Source organism: Centropristis striata, chromosome 24 (genome assembly GCF_030273125.1).
Source record: "Centropristis striata isolate RG_2023a ecotype Rhode Island chromosome 24, C.striata_1.0, whole genome shotgun sequence".
Classification (NCBI taxonomy): Eukaryota; Metazoa; Chordata; class Actinopteri; order Perciformes; family Serranidae; genus Centropristis; species Centropristis striata.
This window is the reverse complement of record NC_081540.1, coordinates 19,199,298-19,216,821: the sequence shown is the minus strand read 5'-3', so window position 1 is coordinate 19,216,821 and position 17,524 is coordinate 19,199,298. Positions and strand designations below refer to the sequence as shown.

Below are 17,524 nucleotides of genomic sequence, written 5' to 3'. Positions count from 1 at the left end.
TTTTACTACAGTTTCTCCAACCAAGAATAGAAAGAAATTGAATATATATATATATAGGTGTGTGTGTATATATGTGTATATGTATATATATGTGTGTGTATATATATATATATATATATGTGTATATGTATATATATGTGTGTGTATATATATATGTGTATATGTATATATATGTGTGTGTATATATATATATATATATATATATATATATATGTGTGTGTATATATATATATATATATATATATATATATATATGTGTGTGTATGTATGTGTATATGTATATATATGTGTGTGTGTGTGTATATATATATATATGCCACAGTCCAAAAAGCATGCACTTAGGTTTAATTGGTGACTCTAAATTGCCCATAGGTGTGAATGAGAGTACATATAGAGACAGACACACAGTGTTATTACTATGCCAATAGCCATCCTTTGTTACATCCTTTTTGAGATAAATTATCAATAAATGTCATGTGTCATGTTACACTTTTGGTGAAGTTTTTTGTGTTTTCTGCAAAACTTGAAAAAAATAGTTAGGCGATTATTTTAACAGGGTGACGATTATAAAAACGGAACTGTCGCAGTTCCTAACTCAGGCCAGAAGGGGGCAGTGATGCAACACTGTGGCTGTGAGCTGCAGCTAAAGCTCAGAGAACAAGGTGTCCCAGGCCGCTCAGGGCGTGTTGCTGTCTGCTCTCCTTGTCAGGCGGGGGCCAGCCAAAACAGTCGTCTTTTCAACTTTCGGCAGACTAATGTTTAATCTATAGTAAATATGGATTTCGACGCTTTATTTAACGAAAAGACATTTCAGTTCTCGGACTTCCAGGAGTTCACGGTATGTTGTTGAGTTGTCATCACGCTAGGGCAATAAACTCCGGAAGCTAAGCTAATGCTAGCCGCATTAGCATTAGCTAACGTAGGCTCCCTTGTCTGAATATGCTGAGCGGGGACATTACATAGCAACGAATAAGCTACATTTTCCATGATTGTTGTTTTTAATATAAGCTAAACAATGTGCCGTTCAAATATTAGCTCCGTTAGCTCCTCAGGAAAGCTAATACTTTGTTAGCTAACTTGACGTCACTGTCAGGAAGCGCTCACTCTTCGTTGACAAGCTGCGGGCCAAGCATTAGCTTAGCTAACCTTATATAGTGCTGCTAATAGCTGCTGGTAATATTATAACATTACCGCTACGAGTGTAGTGCTAATTTGCTAATTTGAGCGTTTGTAAATTTGCGTGGAAGTAAAATTAGTGCTTTGTTTGTAGGTAGCGTTTAACATAACGTTACTTCCGGTGTCGTGCCAGAAAGTGATTGCCTGCCAGAATCTGATTTCTGGCCGCGGGAGCGCGCACGGCAGCCCGTTGAGCGGTAGCGTAAACACGTCTGCTTTTCTCTGGATTAAACAGTCTGAATATGCAGATACACACAACTGTATTATAATGTAATTATAGCAAAGGCATGTGGCTTCGAAAGTTTAACGTTTGTTGTTGCGTAATTATTACAACTGTGGCCAAAAGAAGTGTAGTTTGTAGCGAAATCAGACATGGCAACTACGTGATAGACACGTCTATTTCAGTTTTCACCTCGCAAAAACTGATTGAAGGCATAGTATAGTTACTGAGAGGTTATTTCTGCCTAAATATGACTTGATCTCATTCATGAGCTTCATAATGTAAACATTAGAGCTCACAGGACAGCTTGGAATCCCTTTAAAGCACCATTACAACACAAAATAGGCATTTTCACCTGCCAAAAATTGATTGAAGGCCAGATACAGTTACTCAAAGGTTATTTCTGCCTAAATATGACTTGATCTCATTCATGAGCTTCATAATGTAAAGATCTGACCGCTCAACGGGCTGCCGTGCGCGCTCCCGCGGCCAGAAATCAGATTCTGGCAGGCAATCACTTTATGGCACGACACCGGTAATTCACATGACTGAGCTAACATAGCTAGCTAAAGTTAATGCGGTAGCTGATGTTGTTATTGTTTTTACAGTTTCTTCCTGGACACCAGCGGTTGACTGAACGAGTGAGAAAGCGACTGTATTATGGCCTGGACAAAGACGTTTCTTTAGATGCCCTCTCTTGCCCTGTTACAGGTGAGTTAAATATTAGCTTTTTAAACTAGGTTAACCCCAGTGGCTGAAGTATTCAGCTCCAGAGAAGAAGAAGAAGATGAAGAAGATTACTTTATTAACCCCACAATGGGGAAATTCAACCTCTGCATTTAACCCATCCTTTTTTACACACAAGTGAACACACCATGCAAGGAGCAGTGGGCAGCACAATACTGCGCCTGGGGAGCTGTGGAGGGGGGGGGTTAGGTGCCTTGCTCAAGGGCACTTCAGTCCTAGACCTGTCAGTACCGGGATTCGAACCAGCAACTCTCCAGTTACAAGCCCGATTCCTAACCTCTAGGCCACGGACTGCCCCTTTACTTCAGTAAAAGTACCAATAACACACTGTGAAATCACTCTACTACGAGTAAAAGTTCTGCATTTTAAAGAAATTAACTAATAATTTATCATTTTTTATGTTAAATCTTGACCTGAAAAGTCACTAAAGCTGTTAGCTAAATGTAGTGGAGTAAAAAGCAGAACATATGCCTCAACATGCAGTGGAGTAGAAGTATGAAGTTGCATAACGTGGAAATACTTCACAAAGTTCACGTAGGTTAAAAAAAGTTACACCACTGACCCAGACACTCCTTCAGAGGAAATACTGAATGTGCAAGTTGTTTTTTTCTCTGACTTCACTGTTACAAATCAGTCAGAAAAAGAGATTTTGGTGTTATAGAAAACGTTTTTGGCACAACTTTAAAGTTGTGCTCATATGTGTATTGAATGTAACATGTACATGATTATTTATGAAACTATTATATAAATAGTATAATATAATATTTATATATAATATAAATATTACATACTAAATATTTATTCAAATCTCACATTTAATATCAATTAAGGTTTTTTTCAGTGTTTTACTGCATTTTATCTTCTATCTTTGACTCCTGAATATTCTTGTGTGCTTCGTTCTGTTTTGTATAAGCTACTGTATTCCTGAATTTCCCTCAGGATAAATAACACATCTATCTATAGACTGCGTATCTCACTTCAGTCTTTTTACTCTCTGTGGTTACAGATATTGCCGTCGAAATCTTCCAGAAGTCTGCCCCAAGCCCAATACGAAAGCTTCACAAGAAATATGCTGCTCACGTTGCCAGGTTTGTACTCTATGTTATGCATCTATGCATAGATTACACATTCATATAGGAATTTAATGTTGCTCTTCCAGGCATGCATCTAAAATGAATCCATTATGTTTCAGGGAGGCTTGCATCTCTCCGTGTGCCATGATGCTGGCTCTCGTTTACATAGAAAGGCTCCGACATAGAAACCCTGAATACCTACAAAAGATCTCCTCCTCTGACCTCTTCCTGATCTCCATGGTATGTGTATTGGGATCAAAGGTCATTCCAAATGGGTCACTGTTATTTCTAGCATGGTCCATGCTCATTTTAGGCTGTTACATTTGTCCCTAGGCGATCAGCTCCTATAATGCTGTTTTCTGCCATTAATTTAATCAGCATTATTATATTGCATTTACAAACGCACTGATCTCTTTGAATTAGATGGTTGCCAGCAAGTACCTGTATGACGAAGGAGAGGAAGAAGAGGTTTTCAACGATGAGTGGGGAGCAGCCGGGAAGTTGGATGTCAAAACTGTGAATAACCTGGAGATGAACTTCTTGAACGCCATTGTAAGTGTGTGTGCATTGGCGTGTCGATGCGTTCTTACAAGGGCGTTTGGTTTGAGTTCTTTGTCCCAAACTATGTTTCATATCTTATCTCATAGGAGTGGAGCCTCTTCACAGAGCCAAATGACTTTTTTGATATACTAAGTCAACTAGAAACCAGGTTGGTAGACAGAAAAATAAAACTTCTATTCAGCACTGTAGTGGCATAATTAGAGTAGTATTTCTGACTGTGTGTGTGTACCCCCAGCATTGCAGAGCGGCAGGGGATGAAACGCGGCTGGTTCAGCTACACTGACCTCTGTGTGCTACTGGAGCAATCAGCGTGGAATCAAGCCCTCACCGCCATCTACCAGCACTTTACCAAGGTGAGAAGGGGATATTCAATATTTACACACTTTTGTTCTCCATTATAACTTAAGACATCAAAAACATTGTGAAAACTACAGGGCTCTTTCACACCTACCTTGTTTGATCCAGACTTTCTGACTTTTCCAAGCGAAAATTAAACCTGTGACACCTCCCCTGGACAACCCCCAGAGAGGTTTGGTTCATTTCTGGTGTTAAACTTTTTTTTTATTGGAAAACTTTGCATTCTGTCATCAGAACCAGAAAAAAAGAAACTTCAGGGTGAAAAGCCATTTGGGGAAAACTCTTGACACTTAACTCATTTTTCAGGAGTTTGGGGAGCATTAACAACATGCTGAAGTCAGCAGAATGTAACAAAATCCCAAACCTTTGTTTTAAAGTGTAACTGGCTATAAGAATTGTGAACATACTAGGTTTGGTGTCCTTTTATTTCCAGGTAACCTGTATGCTCGGCCTGGTCTACCTGACCAGTGTGGCTGGCCTTATTGCAACCAGCGCTGTGCTGCACCAGCTCAGTCTCTCCAGAAGCGGCCAGCCCCTGCTCACACCTCCAGCCGAGATCAGCCCGGACCTTCAGACCTCCACCCTAAACGCAGAAGCTCCTTCTGCAGCCCAGCCTGTCCCCTGTTGTGTTCTGGCCAACAAGAGTCTGAACCGTCAGACCACTGCACTTGAAATCAACCAGGACCATGGACAAAACCCCCCATCGGCCTCCTCACAGAGATCTGTGTTGTGTCTCTGGGGCTCCCTCCTCGCCTCCATGGGCCACATACACCCTGAAACTGATTCTGATGTGGAAGCTCCCCAAACCTGGTCTCCTGTCTCCTTCATCTGTCCTGGCTGTCTTGCGTCTCTCCCTCCTCTTCAGTGCGGGCTAAAGAACAACTCAACACTCTTCACTCACGGTCCCCTTGATAACCATCAACGGCACGCACCATGGCTGGCCTCCAGCTTCTTTGGAGGGGCCGAACCAAGTCTGAACTCTCGCCTGGGGGTGTTTCCCCCTGTACAGCTGGGACCCTGCCACCCAGAGGCCATGTTACCTGTGGACAAAGCTCAAGCTCTGCTCATGCCCGGCTAGTGACTCGTATACAGTCACCTGTGGTTATGGACTCTGGAAATAAAACCAGCATTAGCTTCATGACTCATCATCTGCTTCAAGTCATGTTTTTGTTTACTTTTCCAGGGTATAGGTGAGAGTAATTAGGCACAGACAGTTTGAGAGTTTGAAATCCACTTACAACGCAGCACTGCAGAATACATTTGCCATAAGTAAAATGCCATAGTGTTCAGTTAATGCTCTGCAACTTGTTTTAAATGCAGATAGTATCATAAGGAATTTGAAGATAGTTTGATATGTTTTCTTGGCTGCAACCAAAATGTTTTGCTCCTATGTTTATCAAGTCCAGACCTGTCCGATTGGGGTGTAGGGCCTTTGTGATGAGTGTGTTTTGAGTTATTATATTACAGCTATAATATGGAAGCGGTTTGCTACTTGGCACGTTGACGAAAGTGTGTGGAGGTTTCACAGCATATCTAAAAATGAGGGTTTGACAGTATGTTTTGTTTATGGCGGGGATCTGTGAGAAGAAGGGACTAAACCAGTTTACTTTGTCTACGTCATTTTGGCTCAACCATATTTGCTTAGTGTCACCATGTATTTTTCATTAATGCATAAGGAGCTTTACATCAGACAGCGGTCATATACATTCAGCAAGCACTGATTTTGTACACCTTGTAGTTTTTGTTACTGTTACAGTCTCCTGTCCTCTAGAACATCTTTACCTTTTTATTGAGGACAAACACAATGCAAACACAGTCTCCATACCTCAGTGTAACTTCTTATTCTGGTCGGTTATAGCTGAAAAACGCAACCTCACTTTCTTTATATCACCAATATTCACCTTATTTTATGTGGCAACACATAACCTTAAAGCCACTTACGTAACAGTTTAATGTTGAGCCAAATTTAAGAGATTTATCCCCGTTCTCTAAAGGGAAGGAGGTCTATATAAAAACAATGGGTTTCTGGCATTTAATGCAATTTCTCATTGGTTTCCTGTTGGTGTTTTGAAGTGAACATTTTGAATATAACATGTTACAGACTTAGAGCGGTGTTACTTTGTTGATGCTGTCTGGAATTTGCACATCTGGCTCCGTTTTCACTGCAACAGGACCTTTCACTCCATTATTACATTACAGCAACACAAGAGGAAATGTAAAAAGACAAAAGGATCCTTTTTATGTACAAAGTTATACAGGATGGTCCCCAGGACTTTTACTTTGTAATTTGACACATTGCTCTGAGCATCTGAGTTTGATACAGCACGAAGTCCTTTACTTTTGTACATGGTGTAAAATGCAAATATTGTACAAATCTGTAGAAAAAAACAAGAAATAATAAAGGATGCATTTCTTTGACATCTGTAGGTTCTCGTCTGTCACTGACATGGTGTGATGCCCGGTGGAATCGTTTGAAACAATGGTCGGCAGCCAACAATAGGCTCTCGCTAATCCCTTTTACTGTATGCAGCCTTGACATTTACTCCTTATAGACTGGGATTTTGTGACATTTTAAAGTCTGACATAACAGGCTTTGATAAAATAAGGGTGCCATATTTGTAAAATGATGCATTATACGCTAAAAGTTTTACTTCTGCAGCCATTAATTGCAAATCTACAGTGGTGGAATGTAACTAAGTACTTTTACTCAAGTACTGTACTTAAGTACAATTTTGAGGTACTTGTACTTTACTTGAGTATTTCCATTTTATGTCACTTTATACTTCTACTTCACTACATTTTGAGGCAAATATTGTACTTTTTACTCCACTACATTTAGCTGACAGCTTTAGTTACTTTTCACTCGAGGTTTAACATAAAAAACACAATAAATTTAGGTGATTAGACACTATACTACTACACTACAATATTAAATAGTCAATATGAGCCCTACCTTGAGAAAATTAAAACGCTGTATACATAAATGCATCAATAATAATAATATAATATATTTGGAATATATAAAACAATCTAAGTGGCTCCATTCTGCATAACAAGTACTTTTACTTTTGATACTTTAAGTACATTTTGATGCTGATACTTTTGTACTTTCACTTAAGTACATTTTGAATGCAGGACTTTTACTTGTAGTGGAGTAATTTCACAGTGTGGTATTAGTACTTTTACTTAAGTAAGAGATCTGAATACTTTTTCCACCTCTGCAAATCTATCACTTTAAACAAGCATGAAGCAAGGGTATGACGAGTGTTTTAAAGGGGACGGGGAGCAGATGTCTGGTTTTGGCTGAATCTATAGTGTCCCTCCCTCCTGAGCCTGTGCCAGCTCCCCCCCTCTCGACTTGACGCATACCACTAGAGAGCTCCTAATATAGACCCAAGTGCTTTGTGCGAAAGGGTAACAAACCGAGCTGCAGTTTGATTTTTGCAGATTTGAAACAGAACATTTTCATGGACACACAAAAGAAATATGGAGCCTCGCTCACAGGTGACCTGGGCATTTTTAGAGTTTGATGGAATATATAGGAAATGCTCAGCTTGGTGGATTTGTAACTATTCTGACAATGTCATGTGGAGAATGTCTTGCTTGATCTGTTGTAGGTGTCACTCCGAGGAAAGAAGCAGGAAAAACAGAAACAAGGTATGACTACAGTTGCTGCCATGCATTTGTTTTGCTCTGTTTTTGTAAATGTGCATGTAAGTCTCTGGATCCATGCTGTGCCATGTGACTCCTCAGAGGCTGAAGCCACAGTCTACATGAACTTCATGAAAAGTCACAGCTGCTACAATGCCATTCCAACCAGCTCTAAACTGGTCATATTTGATACCAAACTACAAGTAAGAAACTGTGCAGAAGCTTGAATCACTATTGGTATTTGTGCTAATTAATCCACACTGACTGTGAATTTATGACTTCCAAAAGGTGAAAAAAGCCTTTTTTGCACTGGTGGCAAACGGCTTGAGGGCTGCGCCTTTATGGGACAGCAAGTTGCAGAGATTTGTGGGTAAGAAGGGAAGTTCATGGAATAGTTGTTAGTCACTGTGACTTGTAATAACAAGGACATAAATTATTTTCTTTCACAGGTATGCTGACTATTACAGACTTCATAAACATCCTCCATTGCTATTACAAGTCCCCATTGGTGAGCATGTATATTCTGCATGTACGCTTAGTTTTCACACAGTTTTAGACATTGTGCACAGTTTGGGACATTTTTGACTTTTTAATTGTGGCTTTTTTAATGCATATGGAATACATTTTAGCACCATTTTTCCCCTAAATTTTGGAAAAACCTCAGCTCCTATAATAACTCTATAATAAACTGTATCCAAAATACAGACACCGAGGCTCTTAAAGACAATAATGTCCCATTGACGCCCATTAAAATGTGGCAAATGCATGCTATTTTCCTGGTTTCCATTAGGGTTATATCTGCTGTATTATGGAGCATTGCAGTGTTCGATGCAATTCATCTGAATCAGTCTCATTTACAGAAAATAATTACTTTTTTTGAATATTTTACATAAAAACAGTGGAATTATGTAAGAAAACTTGCTTTTAAAGGTATACAATTCAGAAAATATATTAATATTTGGCAGTTATAATCTGGACTGAACTGGTGGAAAGACTCTTAAAAAATTAATTTAATTTAATTACAAATATAAAAAAAATTCTGAATTTTAACCCTTTAAAAGAAAGATTTCTGACATAATTCCACTGTTGTTTTTTATATAAGATACTTAAAAAAAACGTATTCTCTGTCAACTAAAATGATTCAAAAGAAATGCACCAAACACTGCAGTTCTTCATTATTAATAATAATAATAATAATAATAAATAATAATAATCTGAATCAGTCTCATTTACAGAAAATAATTACTTTTTTTGAATACTTTACATAAAAACAGTGGAATTATGAAAGAAAACTTGCTTTTAAAGGTATACAATTCAGAAAATATATTAATATTTGGCAGTTATAATCTGGACTGAACTGGTGGAAAGACTCTTAAAAAATTAATTTAATTTAATTACAAATATAGAAAAAAATCTGAATTTTAACCCTTTAAAAGAAAGATTTCTGACATAACTCCACTGTTGTTTTTTATATAAGATACTTTTTAAAAAAAACGTATTCTCTGTCAACTAAAATGATTCAAAAGAAATGCACCAAACACTGCAGTTCTTCATTAATAATAATAATAATAATAATAATAATAATAATAATATGAAGTATTTTATAGTAGTTTTCAAGGCTTAAGATAGCATGAAAATTATAGATAATTTGTTCCTCGTACACAGATAATAATAAAGAAGTGTCTGAGACGTTAATGCTGGCAGTAGGAGACTGTGTTACACTCCAACACTTGACAGAACGTTTTGCACGGTTGCAACATTTGATTTGGCCTACTTGTTGTGTAATTAGTGACTCAGATGTTGACATTCAGGTTTCCTTTTAAAGGTTCAAATGTATGAGCTGGAGAGCCACAAGATCGAGACATGGAGAGGTGATTCATGTCAAAGTAAATAACCAACACGCATCAGTGGTATAATCTCAATCTGTCTGTGAATTTCCATGAGCGCTCTCTCTTCTTCTTCTTCTTCTGCTGTCTAGATGTGTACTTACAGTGTTCCAATCACTTCCTCATTAGTATTTCTCCAGAGGCCAGGTGAGTGCACACAACACGCTCACATGTAATCTTTATGCTCTGTTTTCATTCAGGTCATCTGGCTGTTAATAATCTCTTCTCTTTCCCCCAGCCTCTTTGATGCCATCTATTCCTTACTTAAATATAAGATCCACAGACTGCCTGTCATCGACCCGGAGTCTGGAAACGTCTTGCACATTCTCACCCACAAAAGGATCCTCAAGTTCCTCCATATATTTGTGAGCGAGCGTGTTGTTTACTCACATTTAACCTGATTTTTTTTATTTTTATCTTTTCATGCTGTTATGGCCTTAGTTTGAGGTCTAGGGGTCACAGGAAGTAACATATTTGGTTAACATAAAACTATGCAGAAAAATGGCTACATGGACTCCAAGTTGAACAATTATAATATTTATTAACAGGCAAATGGAATAAACAGAGGTAAACCAACTAAGTAGCACAGAAAAAGGAAGCAGCTAAATCTTCAGGGTCTCCAAGGCCAAAATAAGAAACAAAAGTCAATCACTATCTGGAAAATAAGATTCAGCTAAACCTACCAAACAAAACAGACAATGCTAAGCTCCCTAAATAAGCAAAAACAGGAGAAAACAGGTTAACAGAAATGGCAGAGAACCCCTACCAGACCTCCTTTTTCTGGAGAACACACCTGTCCTCCAGAAAAAGGCTTAGAGACAGTCCACAGCCGTAACACATGCAATAATGTTCTTCTACTGTGGATGTTTTCAGGGTAAAAAGGTTCCAAAGCCTGCATTCACTGGAAAGCAGATCCAGGAGCTCGGGATCGGAACGTTCAGGAACATCGCCACTGTTCAGCAGACAGCAACACTTTACGATGCCCTTTCTATTTTTGTGGAGAGGCGAGTGTCTGCACTTCCTGTGGTGGACGAACAAGGTATGCTCATAAAAATCTGGTTTTATAAATATTGATTGGTGTTCTAGTTAACCCTCGTTCATCCCTTTATAACAGGGGTGTCAAACTCAAATATACAGTGGGCCAAAATTTAAAACTTGGACAAAGTCGCAGGCCAACATTGATATTTATTGAAAAAATTGACCTAAACAAGTTCAAATGAAATGGAACAAGCAAAGCTTGATATAACTTAATATTGCAAACATGCAAAATCGAATATCAAATAAAACAAACAAACACATCAATGGCATTCATTTCTTCAATAAAATTGAAATAAAAATCGTATGTCCCTTTATTTTATATGCGGCCTTCTTTAAATTTAACAGTAATCTTTTTCCACAGGCTAAAAATAAATGTAAGAATAAAATAACAATAATAAACCAAATGACTAATAATAATATCCTTCAATGAATGTGCAACCATTCAAGCCTTGGACTAGCAAGAAAAAGTGCATAAAGACAACTTTAATTGTTGCTCAGTTTGCTACACACTGATCTACTGTGTTCAAGCCAAAACACCAGCAGAGCATTCTGGGATTTGTAGTATTATTTGCGCTGTATAATACCGGCGGGCCAGCTCTGGTTGTCATTTGGTATTTCCTCGCGGGCCAAATATAATTATACTGCGGGCCAAATTTGGCCCACGGGCCAGAGTTTGACACCTCTGCTTTATAACAAAACTCCCTATTACCATCTTAGAAATGTCACAAAACCTGCTAAATTAGATAGAAATATTATTTTCAACTTGTACTGAGATTAGTTATTTGACCAACATCAGGCCTGATCAGAAAAATGTCTCAATCTGCATCAAATCAATTTGATGTTTTAAAGCTAAGGAAATTCCATTGCCAATGAATGGATGGATATTGAAATATTTGTCAGAATAATTGTTTTGTTTTTTTCTGCATTAAATGCAAATCTGTACATAAATATAATGGGACATTATAGATTGTTTTACAATACTATTCAATTGCTTCATGGTCTTGATCGTTAAATTATAGTGAATTCTATGTACAAATTCTAAAAAAAAAAACAGTAAAATGTAAAATTAATGCAACTTTCTGTTTTTTACACTTAAATGTTCAATTTAATGTAAAAAGAAAATCGTGCCAAACACTAAAGATATTAAAGAAAAAATACTTTAGATATTCATTTGTATATACATTATTGAAATATAAATATTTACTGTATATCATTTTTTTTTTTTTCAGGAACGTATCTGTAGAATAACTTACTTTTTATTACAGGTATTTTACAGTGGGTTTTTTGTTGTTGTTGCAGTGTACACAATTTATTTATTATAAGAGCTAAGTTTCAAAATTTGATTTAAAAAACAACAAAAACAACAAAAATTATTGGGGGAAAAAAAGTCAACTTTAAAAAAAATTACTTCTGATGCACAAGGGTTAAATACATTAAAGAATGTAAGCTACTTAGCCAAGAAGTTAGCTAAGTAGTTAGCTTAGCAAGCTACTTAGCTAAATACTTAGCCAAGAAGTTAGCTAAGTAGTTAGCTTAGCAAGCTACTTAGCTAAATCTTAGCCAAGAGGTTAGCTAAGTAGTTAGCGTAGCAAGCTACTTAGCTAAATCTTAGCTAAGTAGTTAGCGTAGCAAGCTACTTAGCTAAATACTTAGCTAAGAAGTTAGCTAAGTAGTTAGCTTAGCAAGCTACTTAGCCAAGAAGTTAGCAAAGTAGTTAGCTTAGCAAGCTACTTAGCTATAAAATGGATATGGGTCACTTTTGACCCATGTTGTTCATTAGAAGAGTAGTGACACAAAAAGGGATTTTATTTAAAAATGAATAAAGGAAAACATAAAATAAGGATGTATGATGATCAAAAACAAACTAATTGAGGAAAACCTGGAATACTGAATGATGAAAATAATTTATTAAAAAGATATAGAACATCAAAACTCTGTCGGGTCACTTTAGACCCATGTTGTGCATCAAAGGGTTAAAGAAAGGATCATAGCCCTGATATTACAGCATCCAACATTTTGTTTTCTCAGGAAAAGTGGTGTCACTCTACTCCAGATTTGATGTGATTGTAAGTACTATTTGTTAACGTTGTTTTTCTGTCACTAAGGCTTCATTTGCAATCTCAAAGCATGCCACACAACACCCGACAGTTTATGACTCCTCCATATCATCTGCTCTGCCACTGTGGTATCTGTGCTTGCTCCTTGGCAGAATGTAGCAGCACAGAAGATTTACAACAACCTGGACATGACGATGCAGGAGGCTGTTCGCAGGCGTGTATGTTTCGTCGAGGGAGTGATCAAGTGCTACCCTGATGAAACCTTGGACACCATCATAGACAGGATAGTCAATGCTGAGGTAGATACACAGCAAAATCTGTAGTGTTGTTTTTTCAGTGTTAATAATTTTGAGTTGGTGAGTGTCTATTTTGGAGTTGTTTTAACACTTGCCCAATAATTTGAAAACCCTTATAAAAGTCATAGCACACTTGTCATGGGCGAGCCGGTCGGTTTGATACCTTTTTTGTGTATGTGCGACCAAAACTCTGGGAGGAGTAGTCGACCGAAAAAATTACGGAAGAAACGGAAGAATAAAAAGACATAAGCCCGGTGAATAGTAGTTAGTGTGCTTTTGCAAGCAAGCACACAAAATAATAAAAAGAAGAAATAGTCCCGGTGAATAGTAGTTAGTGTGCTTTTGCAAGAAAGCACACAAAATAATAAAAAGAAGAAATAGTCCCGGTGAATAGTAGTTAGTGTGCTTTTGCAAGCAAGCACACAAAATAAGACATAAGCCCGGTGAATAGTAGTTAGTGTGCTTTTGCAAGCAAGCACACAAAATAAGCCAGAGGAATAACAATTAGTGTGCTTTTGCAAGCAAGCACACAAAATAATCATAATAAAAATAAGCCCGGTTTTTTCAGTGTTAATAATTTTGAGTTGGTGAGTGTCTATTTTGGAGTTGTTTTAACACCTGTAGTGATCAAAAAGCTCTGCCAGCGTTGTTACATGTTAACACCTGAGTTAGATTCACTTCAGCTGGAGTTGATTTTCAGATTTTGTAACTTGTATGTTCGGCTAAAGACAGAATGCACTTTTAATGTATCGTAAAACAAAACAATGAATGTTAATTATCACATTAGTGAAAGGAAATAACATGATTTTAGGGTTAAAAAATACACTTTAATGTGTCAAAGTAACACAATGTTTGTTAAAAATTAACACTCACAGTGAAAGGGAATAACACGATTTTAGTGTTGAAAATACACTTTGTGTCATAAAATAACACGATGTTTGTTAAAAATTAACGCTCAAAGTGAAAAGGAATAACACAATTTGGAGTTAAAAGTGCACTTATGTGGTGTCATAAAACAACACCAAGGGTGTCAAATATTTAACACTATTAAAGAGTTAAAATATTAACACTTTTCAAAGTGTAATTTTAACTCGGAATCTGTGAGAACTGTATAAACTCCGAAAAAGTGTTAAATTTAACACCCTAGAAGTTGAATTAACACTCCCGATTTTGCTGTGTAGTTTGATCTCTAGAGTTCAAGCATTTCTCATTAATTACATTACATTACATGTCATTTAGCAGACGCTTTTGTCCGCAGCGACTTACAATAAGTGCATTCAACCTGAAGGTACGAGACATACACTACTGGTCAAAAGTTTTAGAACACACCAACTTTTCCAGAATTGAATTGAAAATGATGCAGTTTAATGTCTCACTGTACTCTGAAATTATTGCACATTTGCAACATTTAAAATTCTTTATTGAGCATGATAGTGTTTTGAAAGTAAAAAAAAGATTCAAAATCACATTTTATGTTGGACTAAAGGACTAAAAAAAGACACAAAATGACCAAAAAAAGACACAAAATGACCAAAAAAAGACACAAAATGACAAAAAAGACACCTAAAGACACAAAATGACTAAAAAAAGACACAAAATGACAAAAAAAGACACAAAATGACTTGAAAATAATTTAAAAATAGCCCGAGACTCCATAGAGTTAAGTTGTTAACCCATTTCTTGTTCCCTGAAAAAGGCCTACTTGTATAATTCTGAAATGTACATTATTTTCCAGTTTTGGTTAAGCTTACCTTTTTTTATTTTCCTCTGGCAGTTCACCACTTACCTTTGTACCCTTTCAAGCTGTTCATTTGACTTGAACTGCTTGAATTTCAATAAAAAACTGGAAAAATTGGGGTGTTCTAAAACTTTTGACCGGTAGTGTAGACCACAGGAATCAAGTAAGATCATCAAAATCTTAAGATCTGAGTGATTGTCCTCCTTCCCCCAGGTCCATCGGCTGGTCCTGGTGGACAGGTCTGACGTGGTGAAGGGCATCATCTCTCTGTCTGACCTGCTGCAGGCCATGGTCTTAACCCCTGCAGGAATCGATGCCCTTTTGTCCTAGCACCAGGGAACAGAGGTTCCTCTTCCTCCTTTTCCAACCGTGCAGACATAAGTCCTGGTCCAGGTAGGCTCTGGAGCGTCTTTCCCAACCACCCCCATGCCATCCCTACTCTCTGGTTACCAGCACCCAGACGCCCTGACCCCACATGTCATCGCTTCCCAGTGCAATACAACACCTAACGCTGCTCACAAACACACACATGCATGTACTCTTAAACTCCTTGCTTTGCAAACAACATCACCATTTTTTGTTATTAGAATGACACTAGATTTTTGCTTGTCTTGAAATAAGAGACCACAAGAGGAATAAAATCAAGATTTATGTGCTGTGTTCAAGTATCACTTAAGGTTTCCAGCACAATTGGCTGCATTTGATCAAATTGATCAATATGTTTTTACATTATACTGTATATTTCTGGATTAAACATTTGTATCAAAACTTGCATTTTTTTTATGGTCTTTCAATGGATGAATCCAGTATAGGATTATGTCTGATGTGTACTTACATAAAGAGTTTACAAAATTAAAATTAAAATTAAATAAGCAAATATATACAGAAATGATCCGTTATAGCAGTTGCAGCAGTGTTGGGGAGAGCTTTTACACGTTCAAATTGCTTTATCACTATGAAATATTTCATGTATGCAGAAGTATCTATAACCACTCGGTGGTATGCTTGGGCTTTAACCCTTTTTTCTATACAGTAAACAAGGAAACACGTGACTACATTTTTTTTTCTCATCCGTGACGGGCCCTGTGATCCGTCCGCCCATCTGTGTCATTGGTACGTCAAGTTACCGGAAATGAGCCACAATAAGGCCGGAAATCGTCATTGTCCTCAAAGTAAAATAAGTCTAGCGGAAATAAAAATTTCTGTAACCATTTTTGAAAAATTTAATTATTACTAATCATTTTGGTAACTATCAAGTTTTCTGTACTGTTTGACTCTGTAAACCTTAAATGGGGTTTTCCAAAGCAATCTGCATCAATTATGCACGAATTTGTGTGTATATATACTGTATATGTATGTAAATATTTTATTTTCCATTTTTTCAAGCTCACATGTGAGGGGTTTTTTTTTACTATAAAATATATAGGCTAAACATTTCAAGAATGCTATAAATATGAACAACATCAAATGCATGCAAATGTAAATTTGTGTTCTACTTTATTTTTGCATACTTGTAAGCAATTGTAAATGTATGTCCTGCAATAAAGTATAATAAAAACCTGGATATTTGCATATGAATGCTATAAATGACCCTTTACCAACATCTGGTTTCCCTTTAACTCTGTGAATTTATTATCTCATATGCAATGACACTTGTTTTTGTTTCAGTCACAAGCACAACCCTTTTCAGTGTTTTTATTTGTTTTATTCTATAGTTTTTAACATTTTTCTACTATTTTCTATTTTGAATTTTACTATTTTTATTATAGAATATCTAAGCTAAACATTGCAAGAATGCTATTAATATGAACACCAGGTGCAAGCAAATGTAAATTTATGTTCTACTTTATTTATATTTTCAATCGTACTTTTATTTTCAGTATTTATTTTTTTAATTTATTTTTTTTACAATTTTCAGCAATTTTAAATTTTGCAATTTTTCTCAAAGTCACAAACACAACCCTTTTGAGTGTTCAGTTTGATATCAATCACTCCTAAGCAACCTCCTAGGACTACATCTCCCATTAGATCCTCAAACCTGCTTATTAGGAGATACTACAAATATTGATGCACGATTAAGAAAAGCTCAAAAGAGGCTCCTCTCATTGGCCTTGTGCCAGGAAGTACATCGCCATCACGTGGAAATCTGACTCCCAACTTTCTATAAAAAGATGGGTTTCAGAAATGAATAGCTGTGTTCCACTTGAAAAAATTACATATACACTCAGGAATAACTATAATACTTTTACAGAGATGTGGCAGCCCTATTTAGTATATATGGACACATTGCCAGCATCTATGGTGGATGGGTTGTAGTTTTTGCAAGCTCTTTGTTGTCAGTGCTTACTGTTGTCTTCCTTGCCTCTCGACCGTGTTTTCTTTGAATGTATTAATTAATTTTATATCATTATTAATATTATTTTCATTATTTATTAATTTTATTTATCTATAAAAAAAATTCTCCTCCTCTCTCTTTCCAGTTTGTGGGTGGGTTGGGGAAGGGGTTTGGAGTTGTGTTTGTGCCTTCATATATATCTTGTTGAATTGAAAACTGAAAAAATAAAATATTCTAAAAAAAAAAAAAAAAGTCGTTTCTAAGCAGTGTTTTGATATTTAACCCTATAAAGCCAAGTGTATCACATTTGATACACATGTTGTTGAGACCTCTACATCATCAGTCTGATATATTTTTTTCCTGAAAAACCTGATGTATACATGTGTTGG

The 17,524-nt window shown here is 36.7% G+C and overlaps 2 protein-coding genes across 4 annotated transcripts; both read left to right on the top strand.

Annotated features, from left to right (window-relative positions):
* The first annotated feature begins 666 nt into the window (after positions 1 to 666).
* cnppd1 (cyclin Pas1/PHO80 domain containing 1) lies at positions 667 to 6,552 on the top strand. Its single transcript, XM_059328259.1, has 8 exons — positions 667 to 838; positions 2,005 to 2,107; positions 3,150 to 3,231; positions 3,336 to 3,456; positions 3,640 to 3,768; positions 3,864 to 3,925; positions 4,013 to 4,130; positions 4,568 to 6,552. The coding sequence occupies exons 1-8, from the start codon at positions 776 to 778 to the stop codon at positions 5,210 to 5,212; spliced, it is 1,323 nt and encodes a 440-aa protein (XP_059184242.1). The 5' UTR covers positions 667 to 775; the 3' UTR covers positions 5,213 to 6,552.
* Positions 6,553 to 7,516: 964 nt separating this feature from the next.
* On the top strand, positions 7,517 to 16,502 carry prkag3a (protein kinase, AMP-activated, gamma 3a non-catalytic subunit). Of its 3 annotated transcripts, XM_059328207.1 has the most exons (10): positions 7,813 to 7,988; positions 8,074 to 8,155; positions 8,235 to 8,293; positions 9,611 to 9,656; positions 9,764 to 9,818; positions 9,910 to 10,036; positions 10,545 to 10,710; positions 12,738 to 12,775; positions 12,919 to 13,065; positions 15,014 to 16,502. In XM_059328207.1, exons 1-10 carry the CDS (start codon positions 7,908 to 7,910, stop codon positions 15,128 to 15,130), a joined length of 918 nt encoding a protein of 305 aa, XP_059184190.1. In that variant the 5' UTR covers positions 7,813 to 7,907; the 3' UTR covers positions 15,131 to 16,502. The 3 variants fall into 3 exon arrangements, with proteins under 3 accessions (XP_059184189.1, XP_059184187.1, XP_059184190.1); XM_059328206.1 differs by lacking the exons at positions 12,738 to 12,775; positions 12,919 to 13,065; positions 15,014 to 16,502 and adding exons at positions 7,517 to 7,638; positions 7,752 to 7,791 and having other exon boundaries at positions 7,888 to 7,988; positions 9,611 to 9,671; positions 10,545 to 11,401; XM_059328204.1 differs by lacking the exons at positions 12,738 to 12,775; positions 12,919 to 13,065; positions 15,014 to 16,502 and having other exon boundaries at positions 7,809 to 7,988; positions 9,611 to 9,671; positions 10,545 to 11,401.
* Positions 16,503 to 17,524: the final 1,022 nt, after the last annotated feature.

What these genes read in the sequence shown, in the direction of transcription:
- cnppd1 (XM_059328259.1), top strand. Translation starts at nt 776, where the DNA reads ATGGATTTCGACGCTTTATTTAACGAAAAGACATTTCAGTTCTCGGAC. An exon ending in ACCTCTTCCTGATCTCCATG is followed by an intron (nt 3,457 to 3,639) that starts GTATGTGTATTG and finishes TCTTTGAATTAG; the next exon opens with ATGGTTGCCAGCAAGTACCT. An exon ending in TGAACTTCTTGAACGCCATT is followed by an intron (nt 3,769 to 3,863) that starts GTAAGTGTGTGT and finishes CTTATCTCATAG; the next exon opens with GAGTGGAGCCTCTTCACAGA.
- prkag3a (XM_059328207.1), top strand. Translation starts at nt 7,908, where the DNA reads ATGAACTTCATGAAAAGTCACAGCTGCTACAATGCCATTCCAACCAGC. An exon ending in CAAGTTGCAGAGATTTGTGG is followed by an intron (nt 8,156 to 8,234) that starts GTAAGAAGGGAA and finishes TTTCTTTCACAG; the next exon opens with GTATGCTGACTATTACAGAC. An exon ending in GCTATTACAAGTCCCCATTG is followed by an intron (nt 8,294 to 9,610) that starts GTGAGCATGTAT and finishes TTCCTTTTAAAG; the next exon opens with GTTCAAATGTATGAGCTGGA.